Raw genomic sequence first — 18939 nt, 5'->3', positions numbered from 1 at the left:
GCCGTCCAAAGGACCTGCAGATGCGCTAGAGTGACCAAGAAAAGAATCAGAAGGGACCTGTGAATGGGGTGACACCTACTGAAAGGGGAGGCTTGGGAGCTGGGGCTGCGTCAAGTTGGAGGACGTTTAAACTATCTTTTGTCTCTACTTTAAAACTGACTTCCAGGATGCTTCAATAACCTCTCTGTCTGTGTCATTTTCTCTTTACTTCTGTCTGTGTCCCTCTCTCTGTCCCTCTCTATCCTGTGTCTCTGTCTCCCTGTCTCCCCCTCATTTAGGGTCTCTATCCCTGTTGTTTCCTAGTCTCTGTCTTTATCTCTTCTTCTTGTCAATCTCTGTGTCTCTGTTCTTTGTCTCTGTGTGTCTCTGTCTCCATCTCTCTGTGTCTCTGTCTTTCTGTGTCTCTCATCGCCTTATCTCTCGGTGTATTTGTCTCTCTTTGTCTCTTGTTCTGTCTGTCTCTCTCTGTCTTTGTCTCTTGTTTCTCTGTGTCTCTCTTAGTCTCTTGTCTCTGTCTTAATCTTGTCTTCCTGTTTCCTCTCTCTGTCTCTGTTCCTCTCTGTCTCCCTGTCTCTGCCTCTGCCTCCATCTCTCTCTGTGTCTCTAACTGTATCCCTCTGTGACTTCATTTCTCTATCTCTGGTTCCAGTCTCTCTGCCCATCTCTGTCTCTCCTGGTCTCTGCCTCTCTGCATCCCCTCACCAGCCAGGGTTCTCACCCATAGAACCCCCACCCCTATGGGTCATACTCCACACTGTTCCCATCTGCCAGGTGGAATCATCTCCATGGTGTGACCCCCACACACACTCTGTCCTGGATACACCCCCAAATAACTGGGTCACCTCTGCCTGATCTCGGGTAGGACAGGACACAGGAGAAGCCACAGAACAGGGCAGAGGGGTGCCACGTGCCTTCTCCCTCCTTCCAGCCACCTCAGCCCTGTCCCCAACTAGGGCCCCAACCTGCCGCCTCTCACCGTCCAGACCTAAGACACGTCTGGGCAGCCAGGAGACCCGAACCCACCCTGCATCCCCCGCCCCTCCTCCTGGCCTCTTCTGTCCTCATGGTCAGAGCTGTGGGTCCCAAGGAACAGAGCAGGGTCGGGGGTCTGTGTGCCACCAGGAGATGGAATGCAGGCACATAGATGGAGACAGAGCCAGAGACCCAGACAGACACTAAGAAAGGGTTAAGGACAGAGAAATCAGAGAGAAAGAGGGACACGACAGAGAGAGTCAGAGAGAGGCACAGACATTCATGCCTCAGTGTCACCATCATCTGTCCACACAACCCCTCATCAGCCCCGTCCACACCTGCTCCCTAGGTGATCTCATTCAACCCCAGGCCTCTAAACACCACCTCTCCCCGGATGACTCCTCACTGTTTCTCCCCAGCCCTGACCACTGTCTGCGCCTTGGTGCTCATACGGCCAACCACTTGGCTCCTGGCAGGCGCCCCCAGCTCAGCCCTTCTCCCCACACCTTCTAGGTCCTCCACACAAATGGCACCACAAATGGAGCCACCAACAGACCAAATCTCAGAGGCACCATCCTTGCCCCCTTTTCTCCTCCCTCCCCACTTCCCACCCATCGGCCAGCAGTTGACTCCCCCACCCCAGCCCCACCCCCCGAAATGAGCCCTGTACTCATTCACCTCTCTTCTCCCTGGACCACAGCGTCTCCCAGCTGGGCTGCTGCCACCTCCCACCTCCTCTCTGCTTCCATCTCACCCCTGACCATCATTCTCCACGCAGGGTGTTTTTAAAAAATAAATAAGATCATGTCACTCCCTCTACCTCGTGCTTAAAATCCATTGCACCTACAAACCCAAACTCTTCCCCTGGTGTGCAAATCCTTGCACAGTCTGCCCTGCTCCTCTCCTGGCTCTGCCTGGCACACACCAACTTCTCTCTTTTTCCTGCAAGGCTCACATGCCAGGAATGTTCCCTCCTCGGAGACTCCCGGCCACCACCTCATCCACAGTCACCCCACCCGATCCGATCCCCGTCGCTCTGCACACACGCGACCATCAGATACTTGCTTGTCCCTGTGCTTCTCCTGTCTGTCAGTCTCCCCTGCTAGGACGTGAGCCCCATGAGCGCCAAAGTCTGCTTGTCCCCTCCTGGGTCTCAAGGGCAGAGCTCAGAGCATGGCAGGTGTGCAATCGCTCTTTTTTTAAAATTTATTTTATTTTGTTTGTGGGGTTTTGGTTTTGGGGGGGTGGGGGGAGGTAATTAGGTTTACTTAGTTAGTTGCTTTACTGGAGGTGCTGGGGATTGAGCCCAGGACCTCGTGCGTGCTAAGCGCGCGCTCCACCACTGAGCTCCACCTCGCCCCACCCCAGCTGCTCTTTACTGAGCGAGGGCTTCATCTCGCCTGACACTGTGTCCAGGCGCTTTCCCCACGTTCTCTCTTGATAGATGAGAAAACAGAGGCTCAAGGGTGCAGTCACCTCCCCAAGGTTCCAAAGGTAGAATGTGATGCTGGGGATTTGATCTGGGAAGTCTGGCTGCGGAAGCGCAGTAGGGGGAGAGAGGGACGGAGGGCAGATGGGAGAGATTTAATGAGAGAGAAACTAAGAGAAGAAGAAAATGAGAAAGGAGGAGAGAGAAAGAGAGCAAGAGAGAGAGGGGAAGATAGAGGGAGAGAAGAAGAAACTGACAGATAGCCAAAAAAGAAGTGGGGGGGGGTGAGGCCAGGGTCTCCTCGCGGCGTCCCTCTCCCAGCCCCTGGGGCTCTCTGACCGCAGCCTGGCTGCTGAGAGCACTGAGCTGGAAGCTTGCAGCACCTGACCCCAGGAATGTGTCCCTGGGGGGGCAGGCCAGCCCAGCTGGGGATGTTTATAAGCCCCAGGGGGACCCCTGTTGGAGGCAGCAGGCAGGAGCTCAGCCCAGCGCTGGATCCAAGAGCCCAGAGGCAGCCGGGTGAGTCCCCACTCACTGCCCTCTAAGAGCCCAGCAGTCTTTGTGAGCCACTCTCCCTGTGGCTCCACGTCACTGCGATTCTCAGCCACTGGACGTTGTGTCTCCAGGCCTCCCTCTTCTACAAATGGTGTCTCTCCAATTCCTCCTCTGTTCCCCCTTGTCTCTCTCTCTCTCAGTCACTCTCTCCATGAGTCTGCCTCTCAGTCTGTCTCTCATTCTCTCTCTCAACTGCTCCATCCTCCCTCCAACCTTAAGGGTCTGGTCTCCACCCTCCTACCTCCCCCAGTTTACAGATGGAGAGACACTGTCTCCATCCCTTCCTCTCCACCTAGCTCTCTCTCTCTTTCCACTTCTCTCTCCCTCTCAATCTGTCTAGATTCTGAGTCTCTTGGTCTCAGACCCTACGATGTGTGTGCATCGGAGGGAGGTGGTATCGGTCCTTGTCTGCCCAATAATATCCCAAGGGGACAGGAAGAGAAAGAGAAAGAGAGAGATGGAGAGACCTGAGCCCCAGGGCCCCTCAGACTCACCTGAGATCGACCTTCATGCCAGGTGCTGAATGATGACCACAGCAGGAAACCCCTGGGGCTGGTTCCTGGGGCACCTTATCCTCGGGGTCACAGGTATCTGAGCGTGTGTCTGTGTGTGACAGTCTGTGTCTGAGGCAGTGTTTGTTACTGTGCAGGCATGACTTTGTCCCCCTGGACATGACTACAGCTGCACGTGTGACCACTGCTCTCTGGTTGGGCACGTGGGATCCCTGTATCACAGGGAGTTTGCACGTGTGCCACCTGTGTGGTGTGTGTGTGTGTGGCTTTGCACACCTCTGTGTGACACAGTGTGACAGGGTGTGTGGTCATACCCGTGAGAATCGGTGTGTGATGGGGGAAGGACTCTGACAGTTTGTGCCTCTGAATATCCTATGGAGTGACAAAATGACAATGTGAGGCCGTGGACATGAGTGATGATGCTTTGAGGACATGGGAAGCCTAGAGTGCCGCTAAAAGGGAGATTGTTCTTCTGGGGGAGTCGCCCATTGCTGGGAATCTGTGCCTGCTTCCTGGGTCTCCGATCCTCGGACCCCAGGGACCCATATCACAGGACAGTGTGATGGGTTTTCTGTGTGAGCCACCTTTTCTGCTGCTGTGGGGGAGGTTGAGCCAGGGAAGGCGAAACTCTGAGGGTCACAGAGGGTGGCACTGCCTACCTGAGCATCCGGCTATGTTGCCCTCGCCTCTGCCACCTTGTGTGAGGGGTCTGCTTCTGCTGGGAGACTGTGGCCCCAGTAGTGCACATGCCTGGTGTGGTGGTGCTTGAGTGTGTGTGTGCGTGTGGGTGTCCTGGAGATGGGTGCCTGTACGCTCAAAGCTGAAACTCTCCTCTTGACAAATGACCCTACCTCCTGTACCCTGATCTCAGCCTCCTGAGTTCTAACCCACCCCAAGGAACCTGACCCGCGGAATAAAAGCCCTGCACTGTGACCCTGCCCCCAGGAGGCCTGATCCCACTTCCTGAGTCCCCCTCCTCATTCTTGACTTCACCTCTAAGAGCTTGGCTGCCCTCAGGTCCCCTGACTCCATCCCTGAGACGCTGACCACAATCTCCAACAGCCCTATCCCGCCTCTTGAGTCTGTCCCTGAGCCCTGACCACGCCCCTACACCGTGATCACACCCCAGAGAGCCCTGACCTCGCCCCCAGGAGCAAGTGTCTAGCATCCTGAGCCTTTCCCCACCAGGCCTGACCACGGCCCTTACCTAGCCCCGCCTCCGGGAGCCCCTGTTCCACTCTGAGCCCGTCCCCCCAGCCCTGACTCCGCCCTCAGGATCCCCGGCCTCGGGTGGCAGCAGCCGCATCATAAACGGCGAGGACTGCCACCCGCACTCGCAGCCCTGGCAGGCGGCGCTGTTCTTGGAAGACGAACTTTTCTGCGGGGGCGTCCTGGTGCATCCGCAATGGGTGCTGTCAGCCGCACACTGTTTCCAGGAGTGAGTGCTGGGCGGGGTGGGGACGGGGGCGGGGCCTGGGCCCTAGGAGGGACCTGGATGTACTGTTAGCCGAGAGAAGGGGCTTAATAGGTTCAGTCTCTGGGTGTTAAGAAGTGAAAACCCGCCGTGAAGGTAGGCTCTGCGAGGGAGGCGGAAAGGACTGTTGCTTTGGAACCGCTCAGAAAGTCCTGGTGGAAATCCCAAATCCAACGGCTGAGTTACTAGTGAATTAAGGCAAATTCCTACCTGTGAATTAGGATTTGAATCACTGCTGAGTAGCTCTTAGTGCGTAGCAAGGAGGACGGGGGTGGGGTAAGGGGAGGGAGATGGGGTTTTGATTGAGGGCAAGAATGGAGATAATGGTGTAGTTGCCACAAAACTATTCTGTGCCCCCGTGGCCCCCAGTTCCTACACCATTGGGCTGGGTCTACACAGTCTTGTGGCCGACCAAGAACCAGGCAGCCAGATGGTAGAGGCCAAACACTCCATACAGCACCCAGAGTACAACAAACCATTTTTCGCCAACGACCTCATGCTCATCGAGTTGAAAGAATCCGTGTCCTGGTCTGACACCATCCAAAACATCAGCATCGCCTCCCAGTGCCCGACCCCTGGGGATTCTTGCCTGGTTTCTGGCTGGGGGAAGCTGATGAATGGTGAGCTCGGGAGTGTGGGTGTGTCTGCCCTCTCTGGGGTTCTCTGCCCAGCCAGAGGGGCTGACCCAATGCTCTGCATCCCAGGCAGACGGCCCAAAGTGCTCCAGTGCGTGAACATCTCTGTGGTGTCCGAGGAGATCTGCAAAGCAGTCTATGCCTCCGTGTACCACCCCAGTATGCTCTGTGCTGGTGGAGGCCAGGACCAAAAGGATTCCTGCCACGTAAGAGATGGGGCAGAGAAGAGGGGGTAACAGGGAGTGGTGGAGAAGGGACGGGACATGGGGGAGATAGTGATCAATGGGGAGAGATACTGAGAGGAAGAGAGAAATGGACACACAATTAAAGGAAGCAGAGAGAGAGAGAGAGAAAGAGACAGATGCAGGGAGGCAGAAACACACACGTACAGAAATACACCCAGATGGAAACAGATACACAGACTCATAAAGATGAACTGCAAAGTGAAATAGGAAAAAAATACATACAAGGAGATGCAGAGAGGCACAGGGACTCTTGGAGTCACTGAGACAGAGGAAGAAACTCTAGGAGTAGACAGAGAAGGAGAGGCACAGGGAAAGAACAGCAAAGAACCCTGGAGAACGGGCCAGCTGTGAGGATGCAGGGGAGCAGGATTAGGTGCGGTTGGTTGGGGCTCTGGAATGCAACATCTAAGGGACATGTGGCTATTCTTTTTTTTTTCTTTCTTTCTTTCCTGTCTTTGTCTCTCCTCGTTTGGTTCCTCTCTGAGCTCACGTTTATCTCCACCTCTCTGTGTTTTGGATTCTCATTCTCTGTCTCTCCACAACAGGGTGACTCTGGGGGTCCCCTGGTCTGCAATGGGTACCTGCAGGGCCTCGTGTCCTTTGGACAAGCCCCGTGTGGCCAACCCTCTGTGCCCGGCGTCTATACCAACCTCTGCAACTTCACGGACTGGATACAGAAAACCATCCAGGCCAGTTAACTCCTGGGACTGGGACCCATGAAACTGAAACCCCCAAATATATGCTGCTGAAGGAATTCAGGAGTCTGGGTTCCCAGTGCCTTCCTCCCTCTGCTCCAGGAGTCTAGACCCCCAGGTCCGTCCTCTCTCAGTCCCAGGAGTCCAGGCCCCCCTAGAATCTTTTCCTGTACACAGTGCCCCCTAGTGGCACAATGTTGACCCCGCCTTCCCATTGGTAGAGAAAGTTGGTTTTTCCCCTTTTTTGTCCCTTCCCCTAAGCCCAGAAATAAAGTCTTAGAGAAGCACGGGCTCTGTTCAAACTGTCCTCCTTGCTTCCATTCCCTCCAAGGGATTCCAGCAAATAGCTTTTCCTCCTTGGGCCTCAGTTTTGCCATCTGGGAAATGGGAGCCTTAATCAGGGCCACAGGGTCCCAAAGGAAGGAGATACACCAGGGAGGTTAAGAGAAACTGATTCTGTGGGTGTTGTCCAACTTCTGAAAAGTCAAAGCAGCAAGGCTTGGTCTTTTTTTCTTTTTTTTTAATGGAGGTACTGGGGATTGAACCCATGACCTTGTGCATGCTGGTCATGCAGTCTACTACCAAGCTACACCCAGCACCCACGCCTGATTGGAATTTATTGATAAGGGCTCACTAAGCAGAAATTCTGGATTTCATCTTGCAGATTGAGGGGTCAGAAGGTCTCTGGTTATTTGTTTTGTTGGCTGAAATATGGATCAAAAAGTGGCCCTGCACTAGATGAAGTTGAAATGGTAGAACCATCTTGATAAACTATGGAGGAAGAAACCCAAAGACTTCAGGAGATGGGATGTTACAACGAATATATATTTGAGACCTGCTCGCCCATGCTGGGGGGCTCCAGAGACACATTTTTCATCACAATTATGGCAAATAAATTTTCAAGGGGAGCCAGCATCCTTGGAGAGTTCTGTGATCGCTCTTCTCTGTAGGTCAGAAAGTACAGTAGGAAGAGAGGCCACTGAATGGGAAACCTAAGTGCAATGGAGATGATTGGGTCCTGTGGTGTTAGGGGGCCAAGTGGTAGCACCTAATCACCAAGACACGGTGGATGTGGTGGCTGCACTAGACGTCAGAGTCAAAGCAGTAACCGGAATCATCTGATCACATGGCCACAGAGACTCAGGCATTGGCTAGTTGATCATGGCACCTGTAGCAGAGAAACAGATGGGCAAAATGAACTTCTTTGTTGACCCGTATAAGCAGAAGTATTGTAGGACACATGGACAGAAGTCTGACTTGAATCATAAAACAGAGACGCACAGCACCCTAGTCAGCTCCCAGGCTTGAGTCCATTGACAGACCTAGAACCCCTTGAATGAAGGGGAGGCTGAATCCCCATGAGGACAGACTCAACTATGCTACCAAAACAATTATATGCTGTTAATTTCTCTTCCAGCCTTCCCCTAAAGGGACCTACAACCTTTTGCTAGGGTCACAGTTTACTGGGATAAAGGAAATAATCAGAGTTTGGAAGGATCCATGGACCCTTGATCTGAAGTGACAATAATACCAGGAGACCCCAAAGTCACTGTGGTCTGCCAGTCAGAGCAGAGGTTTACGGAGGACAGGTGATCAATGGAGTTTTGGCTCAGGTCTGTCTCACAGTGGATCCAGCATGTCTTTGAACCTAGTCTAGAATTATTTCCCCAGTTCTGAAATGCATGATTGGAATAGACAGACTCAGAAACTAGCAGAATCCCCACATTAGCTCCCTGACTTAAAGATGAGAGCTATTGCGGTATGAAAGGCCACACCTAAACCAGTGGAGCTGTCTCTACCTAGGAGAATAGTGAAACAAAAGCAATACTGCGTTCCTGGAGAGACCAGAGTTTAGTGCTGCTCTCAAGAATTTGACAGTTGTAGAGCGCATGCCTCGCATGCAGAAGGTTGTGGGTTCAATCCCCATTAATTACTTCTAATCATCATCATCATCATCATCATCATCATCATCATCATCATCATCATCATCATCTAATTACCTCCCCCCCCAAAGAAAACAAAATGTAATTTAAAAAAAATTTTAATGTAAAAGTTGTTTAAAAAAAAGAATTTGAAAGATGTAGGGGTGGTGATTATCATCAGATATCTAGATCTACCCTGGAGAATGTGGATTTAGCCGAGCTTCCATGTCCAAATCTGTATGAGTGTGTGTATGTGTGTGTGTGTGTGTGTGTGTGTCTGTCTGTCTGTCTGTCTGTCTGCCCTTAACTTAATTGACATATTTGAATACACACATAGGAACATCTGTGCTGATTCTTGAAGCTGTAACCCATGCACATGAATTTCAGCTGAAGGTGCATTTTTATACATGTACCTAAGTTCGGAAGCCCAGCTGTTCATATATGTATGTCCATGACCTTGTGTGACCACATCTGTGTCCTTGTACGACACTGAGTTTGACTAAGCCGCCCAGATTCTGAGACCAAGACTATGTGTCATACATACTGAATGGCCACATCTGTTTGATGTCTGTGACAGATCAGTGACCTTGAATGTCTGGTTCCAAATGTACACCTGTCAATCCCTATACACGTCTTCTCCAAGTCTAATCACAAGGACTTCTTTCCCTCCACTGGTACCCTCTTTCTCTCTGTCCCGGCTTCTAGGAAAAATAGGCAGCAGTTATAAAAAAAAAAAAAAAAAGAGAGAGAGAGAGAGAGAGCGAGCGAGAAGACAGACAGAGCTTAAGACAATACAGCAGGGACTTCTGGAGAAACGGGGGGTAATGTGCAAGTGAAGATTATGACCCTCGGTTTCCTCCTCTATTCCGTTCCCCACCTGCAGCGGTGGGTCATTCTAATCTCAGAACTGACCTTTTCCCTGCGTGCTCACTTCGGGGTAATGCTAGAAGCAGTGAGCCCTGCACCCTAAGAGCTTGAGCTCACGGTATGAGCTGCGCACAGCCAGGGCTGGGGGCGTGGCCTCGGATCCTTGAGCAGGGCTGGACAGGGGGCGTGGCCTCGGCTCTGTGAGTCGGAGCAGACTGGGGCGTAGCCTCAGCTCCGTGGGCGGAGCTGGACGGGGGCGTGGCTTTTGCTGATTGTTCCGTGAGCAGGTCCAGGCTGGGGCTGTAGAATTAAGAAGTTAAATTTCTACTCAGGAGGGGGCACGTGACCCAGCCATAGAGATCTGGTCATGGAGGGAATCATTTGAATCCAGACAAGAGGTCCTAAAGACTAGGGCAGAGGGTAGAGTCTCCTATGATGGAGACTCATTCAGCCCTGGGTCCGAATCCCAGCTCAGCCTCTCAGGCAGTGAGTGAGTGAGATCAGGCCAGCTGTCTTTGAGCCCTGATTCCTCGTCCTCGGAGTAAAGGATGGGGATGTAATTGGAGGTGAGTTTGGGATTGATGGTGAGGCTGGGTTGGCAATGGGGATGGAGATGCGGATGCGGTTGCCAAGGAGCTGGCCTGCCCTTTAGTCTAAGATGCAAGGGATACCAGCAGGGCCTTGTGTCAATGGGAGAGCCTCGCTGTGGGAAACCCCACGAGCCAAAAATCTGCACAAACCTGAGACCTTTCACTGACTGGTTCCAAAAACTCCTGCACACCAATTAAGGACAAATCCGAGGACCAAGGTGTCTCCATCCTCTTCCCTCCCTGCTGCCATCAAGATCCACCTTCTTCCTCAGTCAGAATTCCAGAGAAGTCCTTCCCTCAAAGCTTGCTCCCTCAGACCCAAGAGTCCCCGCCCCCACCCCGTCCTCCTCAGACCCAGAAGCAACGTCCGACAAACAAACGCACATTGGCGCCACCTAGCGGCAAGACTCTCCCAGGACAAGAAGAAAAGAGGTTCCCTCCTGTTCCCAGCACAGCACAAAAAATAAAGTCTCAGAGAAAAACCAGGCTGCACGTGGGGTCTTCCCCCTGCTCAGTGACACATTCTCAAGCTGGCGTCTCACACATGTTTCCTTTTCCTGGGTCTCAAGTTTCCTCATTTGTAAAACGGAGGTCTTGATAAAGGGGTTTCAGAGAAAGGTGCCAAAACAGAGATGGAGAACCTTCGCTTCTGCACTTCTTCAAGTCCTGATCTGCCTCTGCCCAACTGTGTCCTCTGTGAAAGACCCTACAATCACCCCTCCCCAGGACTCTGTTCTGGGGAAAACAGAGCTGATGATGGCCTTGGATTACTCAGCACGGATTTCAGGCACAAATGCTTCAAAACACTCCTACGAGGCAGAAGCAATTATTATTCTCATTCTACAGATGAGGAAACTGAGGCACAGAAAGGTCAAGTGACTTGCCTAAAGACACACATTATGTGTTGGAGGAAGGATTCGAACCCAGGCCACTCCTAGGCATTGGCCACTGATGTCCTAAACAGTCAGCCCCAATCATGCAGCCCCTTCCTATAGAGGCAATGGATTTTCCAAAACAGAGAGGGATCATGCTTGTAATAGGTCCCATCTTTAACTGGGTGATCTGAGATCAGTACCTCCTGCTCCCTGTGCTTCCTCATTAGTTAAACAAGTGACAACATCTCAGGGCCCTATATGGTCCTGAGACACTGAAAAACAAATTTAAATTCCCAGAGCTTTGGGTCATCTTAGTGATGATCTCCAGTCTCCAGAAAACAGAATCCAGATTTCAAGCCTCAGGATGCAGAATCAAGACTGCAAGATCCAGAATAAAGACTCTAGTCTCCCAGTCTCTAAAGTCGTACTCCAGAGCAAGATTTTAGGAATCTCAGAATCATAGAAGCCAGGCCCCTATCTCCCAGTCTAGTCTGTTAAATGCACAATGCAGATTTGAAACTCCAGACTTCACATTCTAAAGTCAATCCATAAAACCTCAGGGTCTAGACCCAGACTCTAGAATCCAGGTTCCAAAACTTAAAATCCATAATCTATCATCCATATTCCAGGCCCCAGGACTTCAAGTCCTAGATTTCAGACACCAGACTCCAGATTCTTAGTCTGGACTCTAAATTTAGAGGCCCTGAATCTAGAATCAAAGCCTAAGACCTGTCACTCAAAGGCTAGACTCCAGGATCCAAATTCCAGACCTAAACTCCAGAAGTCAGATTCCAAAATCCACACTCTACACTTCAGATTATGTGTGCCCAATTCTAGACCCCCAAACTCATCAGAATTGGAGATCCAGAATCAACAGTGCAGAGCCCAATATCCAGAACCAGAGATCTGGATCCAGAACTCAGAACCAGCAATCAAGATCAAGAATCCAAGATCCAGAATCCAAAATTGGGAGGTCCAGACTCCAAGATCCAGAACTGGGTATCCAGATCCAGACTCCACTGTCCAGAAACCAGAATCAGAGATCCAGAATTGAAGAATCCAGGTTCAGATCCAGAATCCAAGTTTCAGAATCCTACTCCAGGCACAAGAATGATGACTCTAGAATCCAGTTTCTGTACTCCAGACCCAAAAATCTAGGTTACACGCTGCAGACTCCTGGCTCTGTATTTTGATCTCCAATTTCCTGCTCTTGCGCTACTGCCTCCTCCCCCTTAATGAACTGCCCCTGGTAGGAAAATTCCTCCTTGTAGACTCAGACAAAAGCTTCAGCCTAATAAATGCTCATTAGGCCTTGTCCCCCACCCTACTAGCTACCTAGGCGTCCCTGTAAACCCAACTCTCAGCCACCTCCCACCCCACCCTACCCCCATCACCCAAAACCCGGGTGGGGTTGGGAGCTTATAAATTCAGGCATTCAGCTGCCTGCTCCCTTTCTTCTGGCATCCAAGCTTCCCCAGATGCTGCTGGAGGATCTGGAGGGGGTGAGATATTTGAGATGGGGAGGTGCGGGGCGGGGGATAGTGGGTAGGAGTGAGGAGAGACACAGGTCTGCCCTAGTCTAGGGGAGACATGGGATGCACTGGTTCCAGGAAGCAGACATGGATCTCCCTGAGGGAGCTGACTGTCAAGGGCACCTGTGTAGGTCCACGTGGCCTTTACTGCAGCCCCAAGTTGAACTTGAACCAAGAAAATGTCTTGGGGATGCAAGAAGGAGTTGTAGTTTGGAGGTGGGGAGGGGATAGAGTGAATCAGGAGGACGTCTTCGAAAGCACTTGTACCAGAGCCAAGAATGAGGTCAGGAGTTATCATGGGTGCAGGTCAGCTCAGCACAGCCTCCCCGAGGTCGCCTGTGTGCCCTGGCTGGGCAGCAGTTGAGACAGAGAGAGGACCTGACCTGATTGTATCAGGGTCTCCCAGACCAGGTTGGGGCTGGCCTCAGAGGACAAATAGGTATTTGGAAGATATGGGGAAGAAGGACTTTAACTCATTCCTAAAGCTTGCCAAGGACAGAACCCTACACTGGTCACTGACCTGGGGAGGTCAGAAAAGGCCTCAAGGAAGAAGTGGACCTTGAAGGAGGAGGAACAGCCTGAGCAAAAACGTGGAAGCATGAAACTGTGGGAAAGGAAAATAGAAGAATTGGTCATGTCTAGAAAGGGCAATGTCATGAGAGATCCAGCCAGAGGGACTGGAAAGGGAGAAGCCACTCATGTCCTCGAAAATGAGGCTTGAGGGGGGCTGGGACTTTATCCTGGGGGTGCTGGAGATCTTCCAGGGCTGTGAGCGGGAAAGGGATCTGGTCAAGTCCAGGTGTAGAAAGACCCTGTGGGGCCATGAAGTGGGGCAGGGTGGTGTAGGGGGTGGCAGGGACTGGAGTGGAGGGACGGACTTAGTGAGGAGGACCCAAGAGGCCAGATTGGAGGCTGGGATAGGGTGTGGGGAAAGAATGTGTCCTGAGTTAAAGCCTTGGGGCAAGTGGATGATGTTGGGGTCCAGCAGGCTGTGGTGGCACCTGAGAGTCTGTCCCAGTGCCTGGAGGAACAGCAGACCCTTGGGGGATGGGGAACCCAAGAGGAAGAGCAGGTTGGCGTGGGGAACAAGGATGGTGAAAACTTTAAGAGCAGGTGGGATGAGTTTGTGTCTGAAGGGATCCAGGAAGGGGCAGGAGGGTCCATCCTCACACCAGTTCACTCTCTCCCCTCCCTAGACTTCAGCAGAGCCCTGGTCCCTCTTCACAATATGGCTTCTCCTCACCTTCTCCTTCCTGCTGATGCCTGCAGGTGAGGTGGACCTAGGTTAGGTCCAGGTCTGTGGGAGTGTGGTGCCACCTAATCGCCCCAGCATATCTGGGCCCTGCAATCTGCCAGCCTCTCCCTCACCCAGGGACCATCTGATGATCCCTCCCTCACCCCCAACTCAGCCATCTGCTGATGTCCCTGAGTCCTTACCCTACCCCAAGAGCTGTCAGGGACCTGGGGCTGCTCTAGAGTCCCCATGACAAATGAACATGGCCCTGGGGTGACACAGACTTGAGTTCAAGTTCTGGGGCTGCCCTTTTCCTTGCTGTGTGACCTTGAGGAAATTACTTCACCTATCTGGGCTTCTCTAGAAGACAGCACCTACCTGCAACAACAATGATGAGGTTTCAATAGCACAAGAGGTAGGTACAGCTTACACTAAGCATTAAACAAATGTTGGGAGGCTCCAGAACACAGGCTCTGGGTTCGAATCCCACCTCTGCCACTTTCTAGTTACTTAGCGTCTCTGTGACTCAGACTCCTTAACTGTACCATGGAGATAAGAACAGATGCTCCCTCACAGGGTAATTGTGAGGATTAAATGTGGTCCTGGCTCCAGCTAGCGCCCTGGGAAGGTATGTCAGCACTGCTGTGCGCTTGGTATGTGCCAGGCACAGCCCTCAGGCCTGAGGGATGCTCTGCTGATCCTCTGTGGGTGGTCTCTATCAGCCTCATTTGACAGTAGAGGGGGATGTGACTCAGAGAGGCACAGCCACTAGGTCAAGGTGACCCCAGGTGGCAGGAGAGAGCCAGACCACATTCAGCCACCACGCATGGAGAAATTAGTTGTAACCTGATGCCTCTACCCTGGAGAAGTTGAAGGTAGACTTTTATTAACCACCACCCCCATGACTCTCACTCCTGGGGGCCCCTCTGACCTCCCCCCTCCCCCCTGCTACCGCTGCCAGCCTCCCCTCGGGCTGTCTCAGTGCCCTCTCCTCCCTGCCTCCCTCCTGCCCACTGCACCCATCTCGGGCCTCTGCCCTCCTCCAGCTTGGACTGGCCAGGTGCGGCCTCGGAGCCCAGCTGTTCAGCCTGCACCCTCTGTCCTTCTCCGTGGGTCGACCCCACCCTTCCCTCGTTAAGCCCCTTGTCCACCACATCCGCGTTTGCCCTGCCTTGCCAGGGCCCTTGGCCCAGTTCCTAACCCTGGCGGGCCTTTGGGGTGGCCATGCAAATCCTGCCACAGTGTGGGTGTCTGTGTGCCCGGCTGTGACCTTGAGGGGACATATCCATATTGCCCGGTGTAGGGGGTCACGGTCCTGTGATCTTGACACATCCCTGTTGATGTCCTTGTGCATGGTGCCGTGTGGGTGGGGCGAGGGTGTGTGCAAGGCCCTGTGTGTCCACATACAGCCTACATGTATGAACCAAGTCCCCCTCCGTGAAACTCAAGGAGTGACCTTGAACACCAAGTGACTGACTTGGAGGCTGATCTAGAAATGGATAACTCTAACCTGCTCTCGCTGCCCATCTCTCCAGCAATGTGTCTTTGACCTTGAATGCCACCTCTGTGTCCGATGTTTCCCTGGGTCGGATCTAGTGGCTCCACATCTGAGCTCTGGCCCTCTGGGTCGGTTCTACAACTTTGAATTCCCACAAAGTGGCTTGGGGATGAATCACAGTTTTGACCTTGGCTCTCTTTATCTGGCTTTTCCCCTAAGTCTGGCTTATTTTGGCTCAATCTATATTTACAACCTGAACATCCACACATATGTCTATGTAAATCAGTCTATGTGTCCTCTGTTTAAAATAACTAATATTTATTAAGCAATTACAATGTGCCGGGCATCACGCTTGCTTTCTCTCTCCTATTTAATTCGTACAACCATCCCATTTTACAGATGAGGAAATAGAGGCACAGAGAGGTCAGTTTGCTCAAAGTCCCACAGATAAGATGTTTGGATTCACAGACTTTTACTCTGTCACATCAGATTTAACCACTATACTACAGATTCATGTCAGTGAACAAGTCTTTGGGGGTCTGAGCGCATATCAGTGTGCCTCCCTGTGTACCCTTCTTCAGAACCCCATCTTGTTGTTCAGACTGCGTGTGCCAGAGTGTGACCTAGTACACGCAGATCTACACTGGAGGCTATAAATTTAGGTCTGAGCTTCCATGTCCAAATCTGCGTCTGTGCATTTGTGTGCCCGTGTGCGCTGTCCATATTCACACACACACGTGAACGTCTGTGCTGTGATTCCTGAAGCTGCAACCCATGTGCATGCAGGTGCATTGCAGCTTAAAGTGCTGTCTGTATCAGTTTCTAAGTCAGAAGACTGGTTGAGCCTGTATGTTCGCCCATGACCTTGTGTGGTCTCATCTATGTCCTTGTCAGACACGCTGTGTTTGGCTGAGATGTCCAGACTCTGGAGCCAAGACCGTGTGTCATACATATTGAGTGGCCACATCTTTTTGATGTCTGTGACAGCTCGGTGACCTTGAAGGGCTGGTTCCAAGTGACCACCTGTCTGGGCCTATATCCACTGCGCTTGTCTTCACTCCCCATCACAGAGGACATCTTGCCCTCTGGTCCTTTCCCTGTCCCCTCTCTCCCGGAGTCTTGTAGCAGATGGGTGGGGGCCAAGGGTAGGGAGACAGTGCTGGAGAAAACCAACAGCAGCTGTAAAAGCTAGAGAGAAGGCAGCGCTTAAAAATCAGCAGCAAGGACATCTTAAGAAGCCCGGGGAAGGCATGGGTGGAAAATACGTGGCAAGGGCAGGGTGCAAGGAAGGTGCAGAATGCAAGCAAAAGGACTCTGTCCTCAGGGGTCTTCCTCTACCCCCTCTCCCAGCGGCCCAGGACGACAGTGACAAAGTGCGGAGGAGTGAGGAGTGTGCGCCCCACTTGCAGCCATGGCAAGTGGCCCTCTTCGAGCGGGGGCGCTTTAACTGCGGTGCTTCCCTCCTCTCCCCACGCTGGGTGCTGTCTGCAGCCCACTGCCAAACCCGGTACGAAGGAGGGGCTCGGGGTACACATTGGGCATAGCGGGCAGGGCTTAAGGGATCTGAAAATCTCTGATTCTGAGGAAGAAAGAGCCGGAGCCTGGGAACTGAGTTCCAGGTGTGTGCGTAACTTTGACACCTTGGCGGCGGAGGAGGGGGACTGGAAGTATGGCGTCAGAGCCTTGGGGAAAGGGTCGTGGGATTTCCAGATTCCCAAAGTGTCAGGGGACCCCAGGTCGCCTGCTCTTTGATCTTTCTGTCTGCCCCTCATTCCACTCGTGAGTAATAACCCGTCCGCCCAGCTCCGTGAGAGTGCGCTTGGGCGAGCACAATCTACGCAAGCGCGATGGCCCAGAGCAACTGCGGACTGTTTCTCGCATCATCCCACATCCGCAATACGAAGCGCGAAGCCACCGCCATGATGTGATGTTGCTGCGTCTAACCCGGCCCGCGCGCCTCTCCGCCCAAGTGCGCCCGATCCCGCTGCCCACGCGCTGTCCCCAACCTGGCGAGGCCTGCGTGGTGTCAGGCTGGGGCCTGGTGCCTGACAAAGAGCCTGGGGCCGCAGGGAGCCCAGTGTCACAAGGTGCGTGAAAGGATGGGACTGGATGATGTCAGGCCTCAAGAACCCTATTCTCCAGGGCTCTTGGACAGAGGGGACAGGGCTTGAAAACGTATGGATTCACTTCAAGTCTCCTGTCCTCCCCAGTGAGCCTGCCAGACACCTTGCATTGTGCCAATATCAGCATTCTCTCGACCACATCTTGTAACAAGGACTACCCAGGGCACCTGATGAGCACCATGGTGTGTGCCGGTGTGGAGAGTGGAGGCACCGACTCCTGCGAGGTCAGAGCTGAGAAGGAGCCGTGGAAGGAGGTGGAAGGGAGGGGGACACATTTGGGAGCTGGGATGGGGCTGGGTTTTGCTTGCTTTGGACCAGAGAAGATGCTAAGGTTTGGAGATGGAGAAAGAAAGGCAGTAAGAATGGGCGTGAGGTTGGAGTTGGGGTTCAAGAGGTTATAGTGTTGTGTTGTGTTTGGGCTGGATGACGTGGAGCTGAGAATGAGTTTGGTTTGATTTCAGATAGGAAATATGTCAGGGTTGAATTAGGGGTGGGGTAACTTTTGCTTGGGATGCAAAAGACATGCTGATGGGGCTGGGTTGTGTTGGAAGTGTGGATGAGGTTAGATTCTGAATGGGAAAGATGTAGGGGTCGGGTTGGGTTGCAGTTGCAGGGGGTGGGATTGGACATGGGTTGGCTGAGTTGTAATGGACAGTGTTGGGTCGAGGTTGGGTTGGATTGGTTTGGGTTAAACTGGGTTGTGTTGAGTGGAATTGGGGTGTGTTTGCATGGGGTAGGGCTGGATTGGGTTTTGACCGAGATTCTGAATGGTGATTAGGATGGGGACAGGGCACTGGATCCAGAACATTCTCATTCAGGCTTCCCCTTCTCCCCACAGGGTGATTCTGGAGGACCCCTGGTCTGTGGAGGCATCCTGCAGGGCATTGTGTCCTGGGGTGATGTCCCCTGTGACACTACCACCAAGCCTGGTGTCTATACCAAAGTCTGCAGCTACTTGGAGTGGATGAAGGAAACCATGTCGAAGAACTAACTATTCTGACATACTGCCTGAGTCTCAGAAGCCCACATGGCTGGCCAGCAGTCCCAACCTGACCTGGGACAGAACTGGGCCACCTGCCAATAGCCTCTCCAAGGCCCAGAGGTTAGCCAAGGACCTGCCCATCTGAGACCAGAGCTGGTGCTCAAGGTCACCTGTTTGATACCAAGATAACAGAGAGCACTGATGCAAATTTCTCTGTAGGAGTTTCTGTGACTTTCAGGATTGAAGGGAAATGGGAGCCAGAGACTGGGTGGGGAACCCAGAGCCTCTGTACACTGTCCTTTTTCACCCACTCCTCTGATCCCTAGGTGAGAAGAAATGACTTGAAGCAGGGCTCTGTTCACTCAACACTCGGACCAACACCTAGGGCCTAGGATCTTGAACAAAAGACCCAACCTCAATCAGCCTGGGTTTCCCCATCTCATATTGCTTACCTCATAGGGCTGTGGGGATGATTAAATGAGATGATGCACAACGAACTGATTTGAAAAGTGCGTGGCCCTGGGAAAAGTACTCTCTGACCTCCAGTGAAAGGATGCAGCACACACTAGGTGATCAAGGGTGACTCCATGTTCTTAATCTACAAGTTCTGGGCTTCCTGGTAACTGTGGCAAAAGGCAAAAACTCTCCTTTCCTTAGTCAAGTTCCTGAAACACAGCAGAGGTTGGGACACTCTGAGCTGCTTTGATTTTACTAAGAGCCAGAGAATGTGTTGGAAGCCTATGGGTTTAACATTGAGGCTGCAGGAATCTAGTTCCTGATTCTCTTCAGAGACCCCCAA

The 18939-nt window shown here is 52.5% G+C and overlaps 3 protein-coding genes across 3 annotated transcripts in view; 2 read left to right on the top strand and 1 right to left on the bottom strand.

Annotated features, from left to right (window-relative positions):
• Window positions 1-2822: 2822 nt before the first annotated feature.
• On the top strand, window positions 2823-6819 carry KLK4 (kallikrein related peptidase 4). The gene is made up of 6 exons (XM_010993132.2): window positions 2823-2920; window positions 3473-3543; window positions 4744-4906; window positions 5312-5562; window positions 5647-5783; window positions 6368-6819. Exons 2-6 carry the CDS (start codon window positions 3480-3482, stop codon window positions 6518-6520), a joined length of 768 nt encoding a protein of 255 aa, XP_010991434.2. The 5' UTR covers window positions 2823-2920; window positions 3473-3479; the 3' UTR covers window positions 6521-6819.
• A 502-nt stretch (window positions 6820-7321) lies between these two features.
• LOC116154650 (uncharacterized) overlaps window positions 7322-18939 on the bottom strand; it is a 33856-nt gene continuing 22238 nt past the window's right edge. Inside the window, exon 2 of the transcript XR_004138572.2 lies at window positions 7322-7685. The gene's annotated coding sequence lies outside the window, so the exon portion shown is untranslated. The remainder of the gene's footprint in view (window positions 7686-18939) is intronic.
• KLK15 (kallikrein related peptidase 15) lies at window positions 12223-18628 on the top strand. Its single transcript, XM_010993131.3, has 6 exons — window positions 12223-12273; window positions 13500-13572; window positions 16386-16542; window positions 16839-17122; window positions 17246-17382; window positions 17997-18628. The coding sequence occupies exons 1-6, from the start codon at window positions 12250-12252 to the stop codon at window positions 18147-18149; spliced, it is 828 nt and encodes a 275-aa protein (XP_010991433.2). The 5' UTR covers window positions 12223-12249; the 3' UTR covers window positions 18150-18628.

The sequence above is a fragment of the Camelus dromedarius genome, chromosome 9 (genome assembly GCF_036321535.1).
Source record: "Camelus dromedarius isolate mCamDro1 chromosome 9, mCamDro1.pat, whole genome shotgun sequence".
In the NCBI taxonomy this organism is placed as follows: Eukaryota; Metazoa; Chordata; class Mammalia; order Artiodactyla; family Camelidae; genus Camelus; species Camelus dromedarius.
Note: the sequence above shows the minus strand (reverse complement) of the source record. Positions and strands in the feature narration are given on the sequence as shown.